At 39.3% G+C, this 23,014-nt stretch overlaps 1 pseudogene and 1 gene segment (V, D, J or C); both read left to right on the forward strand.

Annotated features, from left to right (window-relative positions):
• Nucleotides 1–692, forward strand: LOC143661348 (immunoglobulin kappa variable 1-39-like). The segment is given in 2 exon segments: nt 1–99; nt 280–692. Coding segments are annotated over 2 exon segments (447 nt in total).
• A 17,782-nt stretch (nt 693–18,474) lies between these two features.
• LOC143661225 (immunoglobulin kappa variable 4-1 pseudogene) lies at nt 18,475–19,183 on the forward strand (annotated as a pseudogene). Its single transcript, XR_013164460.1, has 2 exons — nt 18,475–18,584; nt 18,768–19,183. The product of XR_013164460.1 is annotated as an immunoglobulin kappa variable 4-1 pseudogene (transcript).
• Nucleotides 19,184–23,014: the final 3,831 nt, after the last annotated feature.

Raw genomic sequence — 23,014 nt, forward strand, 5'->3', positions numbered from 1 at the left:
AATGGGGATTCCCTGGAGATGGGGCCTGAGTGCACCAGACGGTGAGCAAGATGCTGTCACAGTCCCAACTCCTCATCCTCCTGGGGCTCTGGGTCTCAGGTGAGAGCTTCAGAAGAGCAATGTCTTTATAAAGTTGGAGAGATGGTTTTCACATGCAGAGTGTACAGACTATTCCATATCAACTGATCTGATTACATATTAAAAGTGAGGATACATACATGTGAATATGCATTTTATATACTTGATTTATTGTGCGATCTTGTTCTTTTCTGCCTGCAGGTGCCAGTGGGGACATTGTGATAACCCAGTCTCCAGCCTCTGTGGCTGTGACTCCAGGGGAGACCATCACCATGAGCTGCAAGGCCAGCCAGAGTGTTAGCAACTACTTACACTGGTACCAGCAGAAACCAGGACAGGCTCCCAAATTGCTCATGTATAGTGCATCCACCCGGGCATCTGGCGTCCCTGACCGATTCAGTGGCAGTGGGTCTGGGACAGATTTCTCTCTCAGAATCAGTGGAGCTCAGGCTGAAGACATGGCCACTTATTACTGCCAGCAAAGTTACAGCTCTCCTCCCACAGTGCTTCAGCTTCGAACACAAACCTCCTCTCCCAGCTGTGGGGCACTGAGTCCTGCAGCAGCAGCTGCTCCCCCTCCTCCTGCCTCTTCATATTGAAACCTTCTGCCTAGTAGTTAGTTAGTCTTCCTGTTTTACTTTTTCCTTCAATGGACTCTGTCTTTCCTTGAAGCCTTCTTCATCCTTGTTACTGAAGCAGTTATACTGTATCTCCTTTCTAATTGTCCTTTTCCTTCACTTTCTCTCTTTTACCCATTCCTTCAAAGACATTTCTGAAGCTCTAACCACTTGTTGGGACTAGTTTCCTTTGAGGTACTGAAGCTGTCTGGAGCCTGTAAGGGCAGAGAGACAGGAGGAGGGAGAAGAGGAGCTGCCTAGTTAGGAGTCTCTCAGGGGGAAATGTAAGGGGGAATTCCCAGCACATTGGTATTTAGAATAGTTAGGGTCTGAATGTGCCATGTTTTCTGTTTATTCCCTGCAGTTCAGGTTGTTCTTCTCTGCTCTCCCTGGTGTGAAGTGGTGAGGAGGGAGTCAGTGTGAAAGGCGCATGAAGTAGTGAGGCTGACAACTTGGTCAAGGATGGGAAACAGTCTTTGTCAACAACAAGAAAGTGTTTTCATATTTGTCAGCACTAAATGTCCATCAAGTTTCTATCCCTTGGGTATTTATTTTATACTAATGTCTTTACACTTCCATTAAATCTAGAATATTTCACATGTTTGCATACACAATGCATTATTCTATATTAGTGTTATATTTGTGAATGGATTTGTTATAGTTAATGCTTTTCTTCATTAATTTATTTTTAATTTTGCAGTTATTAAATTCTGGGAGTCTACTATATTTGCTTTATAATAATTGTATTAAGGAATTAAAGACATGCGTCTGTCTCTTGGGTTTAAGTATGAAGGTGTTTTACTTTACTAGCTGCCAAAATAAAACACACCAGAAATGGGTTGACTTTTAATAAAAGGTCAAAATTTTAAATTTATTAGGAGCATGTAGTTCTTCAGAGGAAAGGCAGTAACTTTCATCTGAGGTTCTTTCTTATACAGGAAGGCACAGGGCAATCTCTGCTGGCCTTCTCTCCAGGCCTCTGGGTTCCAACAACTTTCCCTGGGGTGATTCCTTTCTGCATCTCCAAAGGCCTGGGCTGAACTGTAAGTGCTGTGATGAGGAATGCTGAGCAGCTTGTGGTTTGGGTGTAAAAAGTTTTAGGAAGCTGCTTCCTATTCCTAGGACTCGAAGGTGTTTCCCTACATTTTCTATTAGAGGCTTTATGGTACTAGTTCTTATTTTTAGGTGCTTGATCCACTTTGAATGAATTTTTGTATAGGGTGTAAGGTAAGTGTCCTCTGTCACTCTTTTGGCTATTGGTGTCCATGTTACCCAAGCTGCCAAGTTGACAAGGGGTGAACTGTCATGGTCAGGTACCTACCTCTCTCTGATGTTGCTGCTCTGGGGCTCTGGTGGAAGGTGTAAAAGAACCTCAAGCAAACAAAGTTTAAATCTTTGTAGATTAGTAAAAACTACTTTAGATACACATGGAACTAGCTGTAATTTCCAGATAGTATTATATACAATCTTGAATGAAATAGGTCTCTGAGATATGTACAATCACAAGGAAACAGTGCAGACAAGCTGTTTTAGAGTTTGTTGGCATAATCCATGCATCTCTGTGAATTGTTGATTCTAACTGCAGGTGCCTGAGGGGACCCTGTGAAGACCGAGTCTCCAGTCTCCCTGGCTGTGACTCCAGGTCTGAGGGTCACCTTCAGCTGCAAGTCCAGCCCTAGTATTTTATGGAGTCTCAGTCAGAAGAACTACTTAGCCTGGTACTAGCATATGCTAGTTTGCAAGCCGCCAGAATGCAAAATGACCTTTAAAAAGGAGGATTTAATAAGTTACAATTGTACAGTTCTGAACTATAAAAATGTGCAATCTCAGGCCTCCTAGGAAAGATACCTTAATTTAAGGAAGCTGATGAGTCAGGAGCACCTCTGTCAGCCTGATAGTCACATGGCTGGCATCTTTTGTTCCCTTGCTCCTGGGCTCCATTGATTTCAGCCTCTCTTCCTGTATGGGCTACTCACTTTGCTTCTCCAGGGCTGGCGTTCATCCTTTGGCTTCCCTTGTCTCCCCTAGGGTCTGGCTTGTTTAACATCTCGTGGTGACATTTCCTAGGCTCCAAACATCTCCAAACATCCATGTCTCTGTTCTCCCAGTGTCAGCGTCTGTGTCAGCTCAGGGCTCTGTCGGCTCTGAGGCTTCTGTCAATTCTGACTCTCTCCAAAATATTTCCTTTTACAGGATTCCAGTAAAATATTCGAGACCCTCCTGAAATGGGTGGAGTCACATCTCCCTGTAATCAAAAGTCACTCCAACAATTGGGTGTCTCAGAATTCATGGAGATAATCTTATCAAAAGATTCCAACCTACAAGTTGAATCAGCTTTAATAGAAATGGCTTCTCCCATAAGATTGGGATAGGATTCAAACAAGGCTTTTCTGGGCATCATAATACTTTCAGAATGGCATACAGCAGAAGCCAGGACAGGCCCCAAACTGCTCATCACCTCATAATTCCCTGGACACTTGGCACCCCTGACAGGTCCCTGGCAGTTGATAACAACAGGTATCCCTCTCAGCATCAGTGGGCTCCAGGCCGAAGATGGGCAGATTACTTCTGTCAGAAGTATTATAACTTTCCTATTGCAATTCACTGTTGAATACAACCTCCTCCTCTATGCTGCTTGTCAGTGAGTCTCTGATGAAGTAGCTGTTTCCTGTTCACACAACCCTGGACTTACCTACCTCTTCTATCTGCTTTGGAGGTTTCCTCCTGATTACTTTTCAAGGAGGTTTTCAGGGTCCGGAGGACATTTAAGAGGTCCAGTGTCTTTAATACACTTTTTGTGATGGTCACTGTGGACAATGCAGTAAAGATCTCTGTTCTAGTTTCATATTGCTCCTGTAACAACTCCCACAAACATTAGAAATGTCTCATTTACAGTTCTGCAAATCATTAGAGCAAAATGGATCTCATTCAGCTAAAATCTTTGTGTGACAGTGTCCCCTTGTCGTAGCCTCAAGGGGTGAATCTGTTTATTACCTTTTCCACTTTTAGAGACACCTCAATTCCATGGCAGGTGCCCCCTTCACTGTTCTTCATAGTAATGAACACTTCATCTTCCTGACCCTGCTTCTGTTGTCACGTGTTTCTCTGACCACAGTCCTGAGAGGTTCTTTCCTTTTATTTTTTTCATGGGCAGGCACTGACAATGGAATCCCAGTCTCCGGCATGGCAGGTAAGAATTCTTCCTCTGATCCACTGTCGCACCACATGGTTCTTTTCTTTTAACAGCTCATATGTTTTCACAGGGGCACCCAGATAATCCAGGGTAATTTCCCATCCTAGCATCTATGTACTTCTTGATATTTTCAAAGTCCTTTTTGCCATATTTGGTAACAGATTATAGACTCAAAATTAGTTTTTTGAATATCTTTGGGGGTTAATAATCTGACTCACAAAACTTTCTGCATTTCTCACATTGTCAGGGCTATTGTCCTGTACAGATGGATGCACATGACTGAAATAAGCAAAGTCCATGCAGCCCTGACTTCTTTGAGACCCAGTGAGCTTTATACTCTGATGAATCAATATTAAACCTTCCTGTCTAATTCTTTCTCAATCTCTTTCTCCCCATTTTTCCTTGTCATTTTCTCCCACATCAAAGGGTTTTCAAGATATAATCCTGGCCACTTCAGATTAAAAATCCCCACCACTGACTCTGCACAGCTTCCCACTGTCCCTTCCTACTGGACCCTCTTTCCAGCAAGGACTTTCTGCTCATCGTTTTCTGACTGTAGCTCTTTGTGGTCCTACTTAGCTCCTTTGCTCAATTCTGTCTTTTCTTCTTAAAACAAAAGACAGCAAAACCAAAAAATGGAAAGTCATTTCTCTCATTCATACTCCTTCTAAAGACCTTTCTCTAATTCACTAAACCTAAGTATCCACATATACTGTTTTAGAGCTGTTATGTACCCCCCAAAATGCAATGTTCTTTTAATCTGTTCTTGTGCTGATAGACCTAATATGGGTTAGAAACTGTCATTAGACTATTTCAATTGAGCTGTGAAGGTGGGTCTTAATCCTTCACAGGTGTCCTTTATTAGAGGTTAAAAGGTATGTGTGCCACTTTGAATCTATCAGAGACCCCAGAAAAGCCATGTCCTTTAAGTCTCATTCAATATTATGTGATGGGAGCTTTCTGATTTTTTCCATGGAATGTGTCTCCACCCATTCAAAGTGGGGTTGCTTACTAGAGCCCTTTAAAAGGGAAGTACTTTGGAGAGGACTTTAGAGCCCACACAGCCAGAGACCTTTGGAGAGGAAGGAAAATGTCCCCATGAGAGCTTCATGAAACCAAAAGCCTGGAGCGAAAGCTAGCAGATGTCTCCATGTTTCTGATTGTCTTTCCTGTTGAGGAAGAGATTGTGGACATAATCTTCTTAAACCAAGGAATCTTTTGCTGGATGCCTTATATTGGACACTTCCAATCTTGGATAATCTTGCCTTAATTTGGACATTTTCACAGCCTTAGAACATGTAAATTTGCAACTTAATAATAAATTCCTGTTTGTAAATGCCTTTCTGTCTCTGGTACATTACATTTTAGCAGTTTGCAAATTTGAACAGCAGGTAAATCAGGAGAATAGAGGGAGAAATGTCCAGTTACATTTTGGATACCATCATTGAAACCAGGACCAGTAGAGAAGGACAAACAGACATCACCATGTGTGCTCTCTTGTGACAGAGAAACCCTGAATGCCAGCAGCCTTTCCTCACAGAGGATTTCTTTCTCTTGACGTTTTAATTTGGACATTTTCATGAGCTAGGAATTGTAATTTTGTACCAAATAAACCTGAAACAAAATTAACCTATTTCTCTTATATGACATCCTGGCAGCTTTAGAAAACCAAAATACTATAAATGAGTATAACATGACCTTCATCCTTAAGGTATTGTATTAGTTAGGATTCTCTAGAGAAACAGAATCAACAGAGAACACTTGCAAATATAAAATTTATGAAAGTGCCTCACGTGACCGTAGGAACGCAGAGTCCAAAATCCACAGGGCAGGCTGTGAAGCCGATGACTCCAATGGATGGCCTGGATGAACTCCACAGGAGAGGCTCACCAGCCAAAGCAGGAATGCAACCTGTCTCCTCTGAGTCCTCCTTAAAAGGCTTCCCATGATTGGATTTAGCATCACTAATTGCAGAAGACACTCCCCTTTGGCTGATTACAAATGGAATCAGCTGTGGATGTAGCAGACGTGATCATGACCTAATCCTATGAAATGTCCTCATTGCAACAGACAGGCCAGCGCTTGCCCAATCAGATGAACAGGTACCACAACTTGGCCAAGTTGACACCTGTCCCTAACCATGACAGGTATGAAATTTATTTTGTACTGTTTTGACCCTTGCTAGCTCTGGGAACTTTTTTTACTACTCTGTGGCTGGGATTTCACACATGTTCTATGGCTGAAATAAGTGCTTCTAATTTCTAGGAATGTCATGAGGCACAATAAGCCAATACTTGTAAATGCTTCAAGCAATTCTTTGCACCTGGATCACATGTGGGCACTGCCATCATTTCCATGCTGCACAAGTGCCTCTTTCTTCTCAGTCTATTGTCGCTCCAATTTTTATCAAAATATAAATATATCCTCCAACTTCAGAGTCCTCTTGTGACTGCCTAACATTTTTGTTGCCATACTTTGCTTGAACACTCGGCACCTTGGTGCTTTTCCACTCACCCCTCCTCACAGTGCATTCAGTCATGGATTATTAATTTCTACATTGAACAGTCATGTTTCTGTCATTAGCTGGGTTGTCCATACTTTAATATTTGGATAATTATGATAATGACTAATTATTAAAATATGTTTCAAATACCTGCTTTCATCCTCATATAAACCAGGTGAAATAAGTTTTATTCTTTTCCCCGATGTTGCTGGAAACTGCCTATGTGTTGTAGAGTTGGTTTCTAAATGCCTGTTCACTGACTGGTGAGACAGGCTACAAAAACAAAATCTTAAGATTTTGCTAAAATGCTGATTCCGGAATTCCAATTTGGGGAACTTGAAACTGTTGGTATAGTTGTGAAAGAGTCATTTATACAACAAGTTTCCCACCTGATTCTGATATGCAGCTCATCTGAGAGACAGTGACAATCTTTGCAGATGATGTGCCCTTGAGTCATTTACACTTTGTGGATGAATTCCTTCCTATCGAGAGTAATTTTTTTCTTCATGCCATTCTGAACAGCGCTTTTTTCATATAATTTTACAGAGAGTACCATGCAGCTAAGAATTTGTTAGTTTTTTAAAAATTTTCTATCAAAGTGTCAGTAATAGCTGCATTTAAAGAAATCATGTCAGATTTAAAGATATTTTATTTATTAATGATTTACTCTCAGCATCTGATACAATTACTTTATGAGATCGAAGTGTGGTGAAGTGATCAAACTCCCAAAAACATAGCTCAATCTGAGAGAGAATGTGATAATCTTTCTTTTGCTCCTGGCCCTTTCCCTTTCCATCATGGGGCAGCCGGATCCTCCTGGTTGGTGCATCTGTCCCTGCAGCCTCTTGGAACACTGCCCAGTTGTGCTTTGCTCTGTGCTGTGCACTCCTCGGTGCACAAGGTGGCCAGGTGCGCTCAGTGGCGGCATTGGTAGTGTTGGAAGCTTCCAGTTATTTATTTGAGGAATATTTTTTGGAGCAAATTCTCAGGAGTCCTGCGGCACAACTGTACAAGTAACAGAGGACAATTTGTTATCTTACTATAGGGGTTTCGTTTCTTCCATTTAGTGTACGTGCATATTGTATCAATATTGCTGTTTGATTACAGTTTGTTTTTAAATTTCATGGCACCATTTATGGAGGCAATAAGGTAAATAAATAAAAGTGAGTGCTAAACCAAAAATCATCTACTGAATTTTTGTTTCTCAATAAGGACAAGATGATAAATGTGTTACTTACATGAAACACTTGCTATTTACCATCTGTCTTGGGACATATGGAAACTAGAAGTCATTCACCTGCACAAGGATGTTTACATGCATTTCTCAAGGAAAGATTTGTTTTAAGAACACTGGCCCCTACAGCAATTTGCCATTTTTATCTGCTTAATAGTTAAGTATCACTCTGAAGCATGATTTTTCCTTAGATAAAATGAGGGTACTTCTAAATTTATTTTCTATATCTTTGATTCCATGTTTTCTTCAGGAAATAAGAAATGTAAAGTGACATGTTGTTGCTTGTCTTCCTTAGCAGAGGAACAATTTTGCACAGAACAATAATGTCTATATTATATGAATAAACTCATATACTTTAAAAGAACATATTTTAACTCTAATGATTTGAATTTTCTTAATGAAATTTTCAGTATTGAAGAAGAGCTTCTGGACTGGATAGTGTTAGTTGGGAAGGAAAAGCAGAAATTGAGCAAGAACTCTTGCAATGACTTAATTTTCAAATTCCACAATTGCATTCTGGAATATTTGGGCTGACAATTCAATTAGATCCTCCTTTACTGTTGTTGAATGAAACACTGGGCACCACAGGACTGTTGCCCATCTCTGGCATCATTTAATTTCTAATGTCCATCCTGGTGGCAGTGAGAATGTCCCTGCATTTGATGCTGCAGAGGTTCTAGTTCCCAAGGAAATGTCTAGGGTGAGGTGAGTGCTGGAATTTTTTTATTACTAAAGCACAAATCCAGAAAAATTACCTAAACTTGAAGGTAGGAAAGGACTGTCAGCAACACAACTGGACACTTCTCCTTATATATTTTAGGAAACAGTTTTGCACAAGACACCAAATTATGGGAATTGAATTGCTTTAAAGCTCTTTATGCACATGAAGCTCTGAGAAAATCTTGGTGTCACCCGGGGGCACACTTCTCTGGGTTTGAGAGGGCTGCTCTAGGTGATGTTTGCTTGGACAAAAGGGCCTAATAAGGCAAGAAAAATCAGATGCCAAAGAAGCATATTTTGCAAATACTGTCAGGTCTCACCTGCAAGGGGAGATGCTGAATGTCTAGTATAAGAGCTATAATGTCACTCCAAAAGGGGGAAGGATGATCCTACATTGTCATTCATGACAGACTCCCTTGGTCACATCCAATATTCATTCAAATATACTATGGAATTCTTCCATGTGCTTGTAAAAATAAGTTTTAGTTATGGAATAAATTTTGTTTTTTCTGTAAAGATGCAGAAATAGTACAATGTTCCTATACAAACTCAACCACTTGCCCCTAAAGGTAGCATGTTATGTGATCATCCCACATTTATCAAACTAAGAGATTTACATGGGAGAGTCATATTAAATAAAATCCAGACTTTAATCATACTTATCATTTATTTTCTCATGTCCTTTTCCTTTTCTAAGATGTAATCCAGAGCACCACGTCAACTTTTTTTTCATGAATTAGTTACAGAAAAATTATGTGATCTTTACAAAAGAATGTCATGCTCACTGCTAATGCACTGCTCCAATCTTACATGAATAGCATAATGTTTTATTCTATCCATGAGTATATTATGAGTTTGTCCACCAATTTCATTATTTCAATGTTACTGATGAGCATATGCCTCTATGTTAACAATTATCATCTCATCACATTCATTCATTTATACAGAAGAGGGAGTTGGTCACCTTCATGGGGCCCTGGACCCAAGTGAGGAAAGGAGATCCCAGAGACGTGAATGGGTATCTGAGAACCCTGATGCATGGTAAAGGGGGCTGCATGCGAATGGACCCTTACACCTCACTCACTCTGATCACATGCCTGCAACAGGGAACCTTGTACTAAGTGTCCCAAGTAAGAGCAAGTGGCAGTGTGAGCTGCCAAGTAAATGTATAAGGGGGTGCCAAGTAGAATTTTATCTCTAATTAAGAGATTGTTCCCATGTTAATAGAGGATGTATGCAGTAATAAACCTAAGTTTAGAATTATACATTCTAAAAGAAATTGAAGAATAATACTTTGTTTTTATTGAGATGAAGACAAAAGTACAAACAGTTATATGATGCCCCAGGTGGAAGGAAAAATCCACATTGGGACATCTGACATTCCTGCCCAATTAAGCAGTATTTTTCAGGTATGCTTGGGATGTCCCCAGCTCTCTCCCATCTCTAAAAGAGAGCCCTGCTGAGGATGGTTTCCTTCTTCAGAGGATATGCCCATGAGGACAATCAGAATAAACCATGACCATCTTAAAAGCTAATTCTGCTTTAATTTTTATAGCACAGTATTTAATCCAGATTTTGTGACATAGAAACCCATTAAGAAAATCCTTGTGGGTGAAATGGACAGATAACACATTGATTCAGGAGACAGAAGTACCATCAGAATCTTGTTCAGGGAATAAATGGAATGATGATTACTTCTCTCTGAATGTATAATTCTTCTTTTAACATGAGGTACATTAATGAACAACTTTTCTATCATGTAATAAGCAATGAGCAATAAATTAGCTCACAGTGTTACAGGTCAGGAGGCTGCCTGGATACACTGTGGAAGGTTCTCTGCTCAGGGTCTAACAAGTCTAAAATCAAGGAGTCAGTAGAGCTACAATCTTTCTAGGCCTGAAAGCATTGAGGTAGCAAAACCCTTCCTGTGCACTGAGGAAGAAGGTCCGTGCTCTGTCTTTGGGGCAAACTCATCATTTCCACATACATGGGGGGGGGTCCACTCTCCTTGCCTGAGACACGTGGAGATACAGGCAGTATTATCCCAGTGATAAGAGAAGGACTCACAGAATAGCCAGGACCTAGAGAGAACCAAGGGACACTAAAAAGGCAAATCCCATTATTGGCTCCAGGGGAGCTAAATGAGACTCTACAGATGTTTGTAGAGAAAGCTACTGGCTTTCCTCTGAGAAGGTATCCTCATTTTGGTTCTTTAACTTGGACATTTTCATGGTCTTAACATTCTAACTAGTAGCACAATAAATCCCCTTTATTAAAGCCAATCAAGTTTTGGTTTATTGCATTCCGACAGCGGTAGAAAGTTGAAACCCAAGCTGGCATGGCTTGATGGAGTCAGTTCTTTAGGTGATAGGACTGACATCCACTTTCCTCTTTCTGAGGATGTAGCAATGGATCTACCTCATCTTAAAAATAAAGTGAAAAAAAGATAATAATGGAAGAATATCTGACAACTGTAATGCAATTAAAATGTGTGACATGCAAATATGAATACCAAGGGACAAGAAAGAAATTGACAGAAGAAATATTTGATGAAATAATGGCGGAAAATTGTCCAAAATTAGTGAAAACATGAGACCGCATATCTAGGGAGATCAGAGAACTCCAGGAAAGATAAATTCCCCTCAAATACAGCCTTGTGTATTATACTATTTTGGATAATTTATTGTTAAGTGACACGACACTATGTTATACTGTAAAATAATAAAACAATACATGACAACAATGCTATAAGAGATGGGGCAGAATTGGAATGACTCTTATGTTACCTGCAGTACATGTGAACTGTGACAGTGTAGGCTGAAAATGCATATAAATAAGTAGAAAATATATATCATAAAGTCTAGGACAACCATTAAAATAATTTTAAAAAGAAATTAATGCTATGTATATAGATAGAAAATCAAATTATATATGACACCAATAGAAAACCAGAGAAAGCAAGAAAATCATGGAGAAATAAAACAAAATAAAATAAAAACAAAAAATAAAAGGAACAGGAACAATGAATACAAAACATAATTTCTCTTTCAGTTTTTCTTTGATGCAAAATTATTTCAGAACATGCAGTTTAGCCTCCATATATTAGTGATATTTCCAGATCTATAGCTGTACTTGATTTCCTGATTCACTTCATTATGATCAGAGAAAGCACATTCTACAATTTCAATCTTTTCAAATATGTTAAGCCCTGTTTGTACCCCAGCATGTGGTCTATCCTGGAGAATTTTCCATGAGCACTCAGAAGAATGTTTATAGTGGTGTTTTGGACTTAATGCTCTATATATGTCTGTCAGACCTAGTCTGTTTATCATATTATTTAGATTCTTTTTTTTCTTGTTGATCGTCTGTTTAGATACTCTATTGCAGAGAGTGGTGTGTTGAAGTCTCCCGCTATGATTGTAGAGAAGCATATCTCTCAACTTCAGTTTTGCCAGGGTTCATCTCAAGAATTTGGGCCACCTTGATTAGGTATATACATATTTATGATTTCTATTTCTTCCTGGTGAATTGTCCCTTTTATTAATACATAGTTTCCTTCTTTATACCTTATAGGACTTCTGCATTTAATGTCAATTTTTTTCTGGTATTAGTATAGCTTTCCCAGCTTTTATTTCATTACTGCTTGTGTGGAATATCATTTTCTGTCCTTACACTTTTAACTTATTTGTATCCTTTTGTCTAAAGGAGTCACTTTTAAAAAGCCGGTAGTTAGATATTGTATTTTATTCATTATTCCAATATGTGTCCTTGTCTTTAGGAGTTTAATCCATTAATAGTCAACGTTAATACAGTGAGTCACCCTTAGTTCAACTCTTTTATCCTTTGGAATGCATTTGTCACTCCAAATAAGATCTATTACTTATCTCTCTATTTATCCATTTTTAAGATAAAAAGGTGTGCATGTTTGAAACTGTTATGTACCCCAGAAAAGCTACACTCTTCTAATCCATTACTGTTGGTAGGATGTTTTGATTAGGTTGTTTTCATGGGCATAAGATCCACCCAATTCATGGTTGTGGTTAATGATGATTTCGGGAGTCCTTTAAAAGAGGATAAAAGGCAGAAACATTTTGGAGAGAGCTCAGATGCAGAAATGTTCAACAAGGCACAAGCAAGGACACACAGAAAGTCAGAGAGAGAAGAGCCAGCAGACATCACTGTGTGCCTTCCCATGTCACAGAGAAATACAGATGCCATCGGCCTTTCCTCAGAGTCAGGGTATGTTGTCTATGTCTGGATGCCTTCATTTGAACATTGTTTTGAGTTTAAAAGTGTAATAATTGTTTTGAGTTTAGAACTGCAATCATTTCCCTGAGATCCAGTTCACAATTTTCCACATTTTTCTCCAGTTTTTCTTTTGCATGTTTAAGTTGCTATGTCCTCTATTTCACTGATCTTTTCTTTGGCCCTTTCACGTTGCCAGTTGTCCTTTCAGAATAATTTTAAATTCATCCACAGTATTTTTCATTTCCATAAACCTGCCATTTTTATGTATTTTTTTGAATTGTGCTTTATGCTCTCCTTGTGCTTGTTGATATCCTTTATCTTTTTAATATTACTGAAATTAATTAGGAATTTTGCATGAACATAAATGATTAGATGTTCTAAATTCTTTATTTCCTTTAACATTTTAATTTGATCATTTGTGTGGTCATGTCTTCTTGTTTGTTAATGTCACTTGTAGTTTTTCAGGGTTTCTGGACACCTGATTATCTTGATAAGTTTGTCTTGAAAATCATTTTTCCTCCCTTGTCTAAGATTCTGTTTTTGATTGGGTTCAAGTTGATGGTTTCATTTTGTTGTATTTCACAGCATAACCAGAGCCATGGTCTCATGAAGGGAATGCAGACCCTTTCCAAAAGGCCCTAGAAGAAGGGACAAGATAAGAGCTCCTTACACTGCTCTTACCCAGTTTTCTAAGCAGATGATGTTCTTTGGTGGCCTGTTCCCCACAGCCCTGCATAGGAACATTATGTTTTCTGTTCTCTGATCCCTTTGTTTTTAATGCATATAAGAATAACTGTCCCACAATGCTGAGGGTGCCTGTCCAGAAGGGACTAAGGCTGTGGGTCCCTGCCATCTGGTTTTATCTAGCAGCCAATATGTGCATAAGAATAGTCCACTCCCACCCTGTTTCCTGTGGGGAGGGGACTCCATGCCTCTCCCAGACCACTGCAGTCGACCAGTCTAGAACCAGCACACCCTGGGATTCTTGCTGTAAGGAAATACCATTTACCTACACTGTTGTGATAAGCTAGTCCAGAATGAAGGCATCAGCAAGTCACAGCTTTCTCCACAAAGGAGGTGGTATCCTGGGGCTGGCTGCAAACATCCCTTGCCTCTTCACTGCCCCCTCCAGGGCAATGTACAGAGCAACACATTCTAACTTTTCTGGGTTCTGTTGTCTTCCAACATCTTGCTACACTCTGGCTTTTCCTCTAAATCTGTATTTCATTCTGTTTAAAAAAAAACTCCAGTTAATCCTGATAAAACCCGAATTGATTCAGTTGCTATTGCTTTAACTAAAGGTCACATCCTTAAAAACCTTGTTAACATGGGTTCACATGCAAGTGATGATTTAGATAATGAACAAAGGAAAAGGCTTGGCTCTGTATTTTCTTGTAGTGAGGTTCTTTATTGAGAGAGCAATGTTATCATTTACAGTTTCCTTTCTTTATGAAGATTTTCTTGTTTTTATCATTCCCTTAAAAAAATTTTGGAAATTTGAAAAGCTAATGTCTAATGAGACTTGTCTGCTGCTGGGATGCTGTAATTACTCATTTTTTTCACATTTAGGATCTCTTACTTTTGAAGATTTGGGGAAGTCTCTGACACCTTGCTAATATTGGCAGTTCTAAAATGCTTATGAGAATACATGAGCATTTTGATTGGAGTGCTCTCAAGAGAAGTTTCAAATGTATTTCTGCTAAGTGCTTGTGGACGCTACCAAGTAGAGTTCAAACCAAATTAAAGTTCAAAAATTCCAGACCCACCCACCTGGGTGGGTCTAATTCCCAGCATCTGACATGAGAGAAAGGTTTGTTCCAGATCTCATTTGCTGCTCCCCTGAGGATGGATCCCCAAGGGAATCACAGTTTAAGGGATAACTGGTGTACCTGAGAACTTTCCAACCTGGTGGACTTTAGAGCTCACTTCTGCCCCTCTGATCTTTCCCAGACTCCAAATGCAAATTGAAGGTTTTGCAACATATTCCTGAACAAACCACTTCCAATACTAATATATTCCTTGTCTACAGGACATCCAAAATATCATACTATCTTTTTAAGACAACTGTTTTAAGACAGTATAGATATTAAAATATAGATGAACTAAAAATAGAGGCTCTTCATAGCCCATATTTTTGGATGTAGTGTGTTTAATAAAAACTATTGATTTTGACGGTGGGCCATGGTGGCTCAGCAGGTAAAAATGCTTGCCTGCCATGCCCAAGGACCCGGGTTCGATTCCCGGTGACTGCCCATGTGAAAAAAAAAACTATTGATTTTGATAATCTATTTTATATTTCAACTTCTGAATATTTATTGGAAATTTTAGACACTGATTTCTGTGTCTTTCACTGTCACAGAGTCGTATTATCTGCAATGATGATGTCTTTAGCTCTTTCTTTACCTTTTATGCATCCACAATGCATAGATCATTTGATTTGCTTCTGTAATTGCGCTCTATACAATTGCATTATATAGACCCTCTGCATCCTAGGCAGCTGCCAGGGCTTTACAAATGGGCTCTCGTGCTGCAATGTGACCTCAGCAGGGACTAATAGGGCAACAGCTGAGTGATGATGTCGCAGACCCAGATCCTCAAGTGCTGTTGCTTGGATTCCCAGGTGACAACTTAAGTACTTTCATTCATCCAGATTATTATCTTTGAGGATTAAGAAAATCAATATTAGATGAAGAATGAAGTAACAAATTCTAATGATTTTAAAAATTATGTCGTTAAAAATATTTTTCAAAGTAATGCATTTATATAAGATATTTGTCCAAACTGATTTCATTTGTCAACTATGGTCTCACTTTCTGTGTCCACTGGAGAAAAGCGCTGTATAGTCATAGCATTTCATAGAGCTTCATCCAGAAGATCGAATTTGCCTGGATTCAGCAAAACAAAGCCAGGCCCCTAAACTGCGAATTCCTGGGTATCCAGGCTGGCTGAATGGGGTTCCCCACTGATTCAGTGGCACTAGGTCAGCTACACACTTCAGTCTCAGCATCATCAGGCTCAAGGCTGAAGGTGTGGTGGATGACTTCTCTGTCAGTTACATTACAGCTGTCCTCCCACATCACTTCAGCATTGAACACAACTCTCTAGTTCTCACTCAATGTGTCCTCTCCACTCAGGCCTGGATTTTCCCAACTTGACAGTTTCCAAGAGAGGACAAAATGACTTTTGGGTCTCCTGTTGTTGAAATCAGTGTAGGGAAATGCAGTAAAGATCTCATATTTGTTTTTTATGGGAGCTGAAACAAAATACCACAAACTTATTGGCTCAAATGTTAGAAACTCATCATTTACACTCCTGGAAGTAAGAAGCTCATAAAAGGATCTCTGCTCAGGATCTTAGGATAAAATCAAGGAGACAGTGAGGCTCTATTCTTTCCAGAGCTTGGAGTTCTCTTCCAAGCTTATGTGGTTGGAAAGAATCAGTTCCCTGGGTGGTAGGATTGAGATCCTATTGCTTCCTGGCTGTGTGTCCTCATCTCCTGCAGGCTGCCCTCATTCCTTGCCATGTGGCCCCTCAATCTCCATAGGCAACATCAGATATTTTCTGCCATGTCACATCCTAATTATCTGTGAATTTTCCTGAGTTATTTGTCTCTGGCCAGTACAGCATGATACGTAAAGGACTCCAGTGAAATGGTCAGGCCCATTTGAATAGTTTCCATTGTTAATGTCAACAGATTTTATTTTATTTGCAAAGTCAAAAGATTTCATTAAATATGCAGAATCACTTCATAGTAGAATCTAAATTAGTGTTTGAACAACTGGGAGAGGGTTTGTACATGCCAGCAGCCAGGAAACTTGAGGACCCTCTTAGTATTCTACTTACCTTAATGTTCTTTTTATATTTTATCAAGTATCTTTTTGCCCCAATTTTAATTTTTTGCAGTGAGGAGTTTGGGAAAACTTAAATTAAAAAAATTGTGATATGGCTTTAGAGATTAGGATAGAAGCTTTATCTTCCCAGCTGGCACAGAAAGGGTAATGATTCCACATTACCTGCTTTTTCACAGTGTTAATGCTCATAAAATGACATAGAAAATATTTGCTGAACAAATATTAATTCTGACTCATGTTCCATGGAACCTCACTACACTTAATCTAAACCCTAAGCTCTCATCCAGACTTTAATGAGTGTCTAGAATCAGTCCCTTGTCTGCTTTTCGGTTTTGACCTTCTTAATCATTCAAGACCACATCCTGTGCATTTTTTGGAAGTGTTCTTCCCTGAGCTTTGCAAGCAAAGTCACTATTTAGTCATGCATGAGGTCAACCACCTACTCTTCAGAGAGGACATTTCCATACATTTTATGTGGACCCCTGATGCCGTCATTCACATGACACAACCTGTTGCATCACCATGTCGTACATGATAATCTCAAGGTTTTTAATGCGTGTAGGCTCAGGAAGGAGCTTCTATTGCACTGAGTCAAGAGAATGGTCAATTACAAAGTAGAAATTTAAATTAAGAATAGATGCATATTAACTTCATGGTAAAGCTGCAAAAATAAAACATGAGGGATGCGGGCAAACATGAAGCAAGTACTGGCATCTTCAAAACCCATATATATGGTGGACCAAGAACACGGTGGACCTTTGACTGAGTAGGAATGTCTTCCTGGTGGTTTGGGTCTGTGCCACCTCATTCCTGAATACCTGGAAATTGCACCTTCACCTAACATACTGGGTTCATATGGAGAAAGCTAGGGGAAAATAAATATATTATTAATTAGAACTGGAACAGTATCTGCCTTAGTATGTGCCACATTAAGGGAAACTTCTTGGTGGCAGAACGGTTGTTGCTTTGAAGGAAAAGTGGAAATTACAGAACAGGAGGGATTATGTTGCATATAAGATTGCTAAACTGTCTCAAATTTTATCTCTTCCTCTGACTCTGTTCGTGGTGAGGGATGACCATGAAATGAACCTGGATGCACCTCGCCCCACTTGTCCTGTATCAACAACTTTGCGGCAGGGGGGGAATCTCAGAGAAGCTAGATATGAGACGCTGAGGCTATGTCCCTTGTTCATTGTCTGTCTCTCCCAGATAAATGAAAGGTTAAGAGGTCAGGGATTCTGTTTCATTTTCTCATAACTTAATGTCCTAGGCATAGAAAGGTTCATATTATTATTTGTATAACTCTACACGTATTTTTTTTTTTATTTTTAGAAGAATTAAGTAAAGAACCTACTCTGAGACCTTGGGAGTTGGGGCTATTTTCCCTATTACCACAAGATGGCGCAGTTCTTCTGAGGCTGGGTATCTCTTCATTTGTGATTTGAAAACTCGTTGTCTAACGGGCAGTGCCAAGGGTAACTTTTACATGTCTGGTGACTCATTTTTGGAGACTTTATTTGGGTTGACAGCAGTATCAGAGGTCTGGTTGTGGACATATTAAGGTGACTTTGAGATGTCAAAAAAGAATTTCATGTACGTATTTAAAGTTCAGAATAGTCTGAGATAGACGCATAATTTGTGCACGACGTCCTCATTCTATTCCATGATATGAATATATTCCACATAGTTCCTGCTACCATATTTAAATGTTCAGAAACCTTTCACTTACTGATAAATATATTCTATTACAAAATTAATTTTAGGCACACAAGATGATTGCAGCTAGTTTGAACCATAAAGTGAGTAGTAAAAAAATTTAAATTTCATAATTTTGCTAAAGTTTGTTGAAAAGTATAGTTTGCAGTTGATTTCTGAGATGTTTGCATGTACTAATTTATTTTCACATTTCCTGTACTAATGTTATTTTGTCCCCTTCCTTCCATTATCTCTCTTCACAGCTCACTGCACAGTGCGTTTCCTTTTATTCCCTGTGCTGATTTGCATAGACTCCTGGGGACTCGGCTGCTGCTCAGACTCTATTAATGGGGATTCCCTGGAGACGGGGCCTGAGTGCACCAGATGGTGAGCAAGATGTTGTCACTGTCCCAACTCCTCATCCTCCTGGGGCTCTGGGTCTCAGGTGAGAGCTTCAGAACAGCAATGTCTTTGTAAAGCTGGAGAGATGGTTTTCACATGCAGAGTGTACAGACTGTTCCATCTCAAACATATCTGATTATATATGATAAATGAGGAAACCTACATGCGAATATACATTGTATATATTTGTGATTTATTGTATGATCTTATTCTTTTCTGCCTGCAGATGCCAGTGGGGACATCGTGATGACCCAGTCTCCAGTCTCTGTGGCTGTGACTCCAGGGGAGACCATCACCATGAGCTGCAAGGCCAGCCAGAGTCTTTTGTACAGCTCCAACCAGAAGAACTACTTAGCTTGGTACCAGCAGAAACCAGGACAGGCTCCCAAACTGCTCATCTACTATGCATCCACCTGGGAATCTGGGGTCCCTGACCGATTCAGCGGCAGTGGGTCTGGGACAGATTTTTCTCTCAGAATCAGTGGAGCCCACGCTGAAGATGTGGCCACTTATTACTGTCTGCAAAGTAGAAGCTCTCCTCCCACAGTGCTTCAGCCTCGAACACAAACCTCCTCTCCCAGCTGTGGGGCACTGAGTCCTGCAGCAGCAGCTGCTCCCCCTCCTCCTGCCTCTTCATATTGAAACTTTCTGCTTAGTAGTTAGTCTTCCTGTCCTACTTTTTCCTTCAGTGAACTCTGTCTTTCCTTCCAGCCTTCCTAGTCCTTGTTACTGACGTAGTTATACTCTACCTCCTTTCTAACTGCTTTTTTCCTTCCTGTTTCCCTTTCCTTTACTTATTCCTTCAATGGCAATTCTGTAGTTATAACCACTTGTTGGGACTAGTTTCCTTTGAGGTACTGAAGCTGTCTGGAGCCTGTAAAGGCAGAGAGACAGGAGGAGGGAGAAGAGGAGCTGCCTAGTTAGGAGTCTCTCAGGGGGAAATGTAAGGGGGACTTCCCAGCACATTGGTATTTAGAATAGTTTGGGTCTGAATGTGCTATGTTTTCTGTCTCTTCCCTGCAGTTCAAGTTGTCCTTCTCTGCTCTCCCTGGTGTGAAGGTGGTGAGGAGGGGGGAGACAATGTGAAAGGGGCATGAAGCTCTGAGGCTGACAACTTATTAAGGATGGAAACAGTCTTTGTCAACAACAAGGCAGTGTTTTCTTATGTGACAGCACTAGGTGTCCACCACATTTCTTTCCCCTGGGTATTTATTTCATGCTAACCTATTTACACTTCCAATAAAGCTAGAATGCTTTACATCGTTGCATTAAACAATTGATTATTCTATTTTAGTGTTATATTTGTGAGTGAATTTGTTATAGTTAAGGCTTTTCTTCATTGATTTCCCTTTTCATTTTTCATTTACTAAATAAATTCTAATTGAGAGTCTATTATTTGCCAAATACACTTCTGGGTATTTGCTTTATAATAATGGCAATAAGCAATTAAAAAAATGTCTGTCTCTCAGAGTTTAAGTTTGAAGGGGTAGTTGATATTGATGAAAGAAAATCAGTAAATGCAAAATTTGATGTAAGATATGCATTTTTGAGGTCAATAAGGAAGTACCTTGTATGTTTGTGTGTGTGTGTGTGTGTGTGTGTTTAACTTGGTGCAGTGGAAAGATGTTTCTGTGTTTGTGTGTGTGTATGTGTGTGAGTGTCTGTGTGTTTTTGTATCGTGTATGGCAGAGTCACATTTCATTCTTTTTCCAGGTGACTACCCCTTTATTGCAGCATGGATTGTTTATTTTTTTGTTAGCTTCTTTGTTTGTTTTGGAAAATGCATGGGCTTGGCATCAAATGCAGGCCTGCCACACTGCAAGTGAGAATTCTATCATTGAACTACAATTGCACCCCAGGTTACATAGGTTTTTTTATTATTTATTTTTAGTTTTTAATTTCATTTTTTTATTTACAAGAACAATATACTTAGAACCACCAACAATGGATACTTTAGTTAGTTTAACCATACACAAATTCAAAGTGTCATGCTTACAGTAGGTTTTTAAGCAGCCAGATGGCATGACCAAATTTGCCTTTCAAAAAGATCACTCTGGTTTTAGTGAAGTGAACTTATTTTTTAAAAAGAATGTCAAGAATAGATGTTAGAAGATCAGTTAGGCAGCTATTTCAGGAATCCAGGAAAGAGATGTTGGTGGGTTGGTCTAAAGCCATGGCAGTGGAGTTAGGAAGATGTGGATGGTTTGGGGAAAATGTAGTTATAAGATTGACAGGAGGTGGATGTGAGTGCTGAGGTAAACAGTATCATCGAGATTACTCCACTAATTGTGGTTTAGACAATAAGATGTGTGCTGCTCCTTCCCTTGGGTGGCATTGGGTGGGGTTGGCTTGTGTGGAGGTGTAAAGATCATGAGACAGATGTCAGAGATACTGAGCTAGAAGTGCCATAGGGACACACAGGAATGTTGAATTTAGAACTCAGAAGAGAAGTTTGAACTGACAATATAGATAAATTAGAACAAAATATAACTGTTTTATCAACTGACATGATTATTGATAGAATTAAACCTTTCCTAGATTCAGTTTGTTTTCATTTTTTAATTTATATAACAAATGCTAACTGACCAAATACTCTGTCAAATACAGTGCCATTTGAGGATATTATTTTTCATATGTGTCAATAAATGTGTGAAATTCTATGTATTCTAAATGTATATTTAATATTCAAAATTTTATTTTAAAATATGTCAAGGAAAATTGCATAACACACGCATACATACACACTTTTGATTAACAGCAGCCTAGTTGTCACCAAGATCTCACCATGACCTGGCACATTCCTGCCCCACATCCTACCAGAATCCACTACCCCCTCACCAACCATAACCCTTCCTTCTTGATTTTTCTGAATCTTGTAATAATGATTTCCTTGATTCACATTTTGAAATTCCACATACACATCACAAAACCATATACTTTGGCTCATTATGGAATTTTATACAAATGGAATCATCCTACACATATTATTTTGTTGCTAGCATTTTTCATTCAATATTTATAGAACATTATTCTGTTGTATGCATCTGCAATTTATTCACTTTCATTGCTGAATAGAAGTTCACTGTGTGAATCCACCAAAATGTATCAAATCAACTCTTTTTTAAGCAATTTTCTTCACACACCATACGTTCCATGGCCTTGAGGGTCCCTTTGATGCGGGCACTGTGGGCTCCATGCCTGTTGCCTGCACCTGTGTCCCCACTCCCTCTGCACACCTGCACTCTGCCCCTACCTTTGGTTCTCCTGAGCCCCTCCCATGCCTGGAGGGTTCCTTCCTGTTGCCCAGAGACTGCAGACAGCTCTGGCATGTGCAATCCAGCAAACTTCCCTGCCACTCAGAGGATTGAAACAACACCTTCTCCAAGAAGGTCTAAAAGCCAGTCTTGGGGAGGGTCCCCCACTTCCCTGTTGTTCTCTCAGGGAACACCTGTCTCTGCCCAAGATGTTCAGCAATGAAAGTGAATAAATTGCCGATGCATACAACAGAATCTGCTCCGATGCCATGTGGAGTTCTCTTACATCTCAAAGTTGCTTCTCTGTCACAGTTTAGCAATTCTTTATATTAAACTTCCCTTTTCCAAACTATTGACTCTCTTCCAGAATTTACCAGGCTTTGTTTAGGACCCAGTGCTTCTAGTATTTTGAATTTTGTGGTGAGTTTATTTTATCTGTGGAACATTCCATCTGGTAGGAGCTTCCTTGTGCTTTTCAGAAGTGGGATATAGACAAAAAATTACTATTTTTAAGATATATGGATATTTTAAATCATGTTTTACCATGGATCTCTAGCTCAATAGCTTGCAAGTCAGAGAAAACGTTTTGAGAGTGTTCAGTGTTTTGAAATGTGTTCATGTTTGTTTGCTGTCTCTGCCCAAGATATTTTTTATTTTTATTTTTTAGCATGGACAGGCACTGGGAAACTAACCCGGGTGTCTGGCATGGCAGGTGAGAACTCTGCCTGCTGATCTGCCATGGCTCTCCCTGTGATCATTTTTTATCTGGTTCCATGTGTGCCATGAAATGAATGTGTGAATCTGTTCATGTTTTTGTGACGTTTCTGCTGTTCTTCAGATATTCTTACTTTTATTAAATTTTCCTGGTTGTTTTGCAAAGCTGAAATTGGGGATCAGTTAAACACCTTTACCATTGTGTATTTATGCTTTTTCTCTCTACAATTTTTCACCATTTGCTCTCTGCCTTTTAGAGTTTTGTTATTAAATGGGTAAAATTCAGTATTGTTATATCTTCATGGTGAATTGAAACATCTATCACTATGAAGTGAAGTGTTTTCCTCAGTAATGATTTTTGTTTAAATCCTATGCATTTTGGACATTATTATAACTACCCTATTTTTTTAGTTAATGTTGCAATTTTATGAATATATAAATATTTTATATAGATAATTTATATTTATATATAATTGTTTATATTATTTATATAAATATAAAAATA

Source organism: Tamandua tetradactyla, chromosome 17, assembly GCF_023851605.1.
Source record: "Tamandua tetradactyla isolate mTamTet1 chromosome 17, mTamTet1.pri, whole genome shotgun sequence".
Classification (NCBI taxonomy): domain Eukaryota; kingdom Metazoa; phylum Chordata; class Mammalia; order Pilosa; family Myrmecophagidae; genus Tamandua; species Tamandua tetradactyla.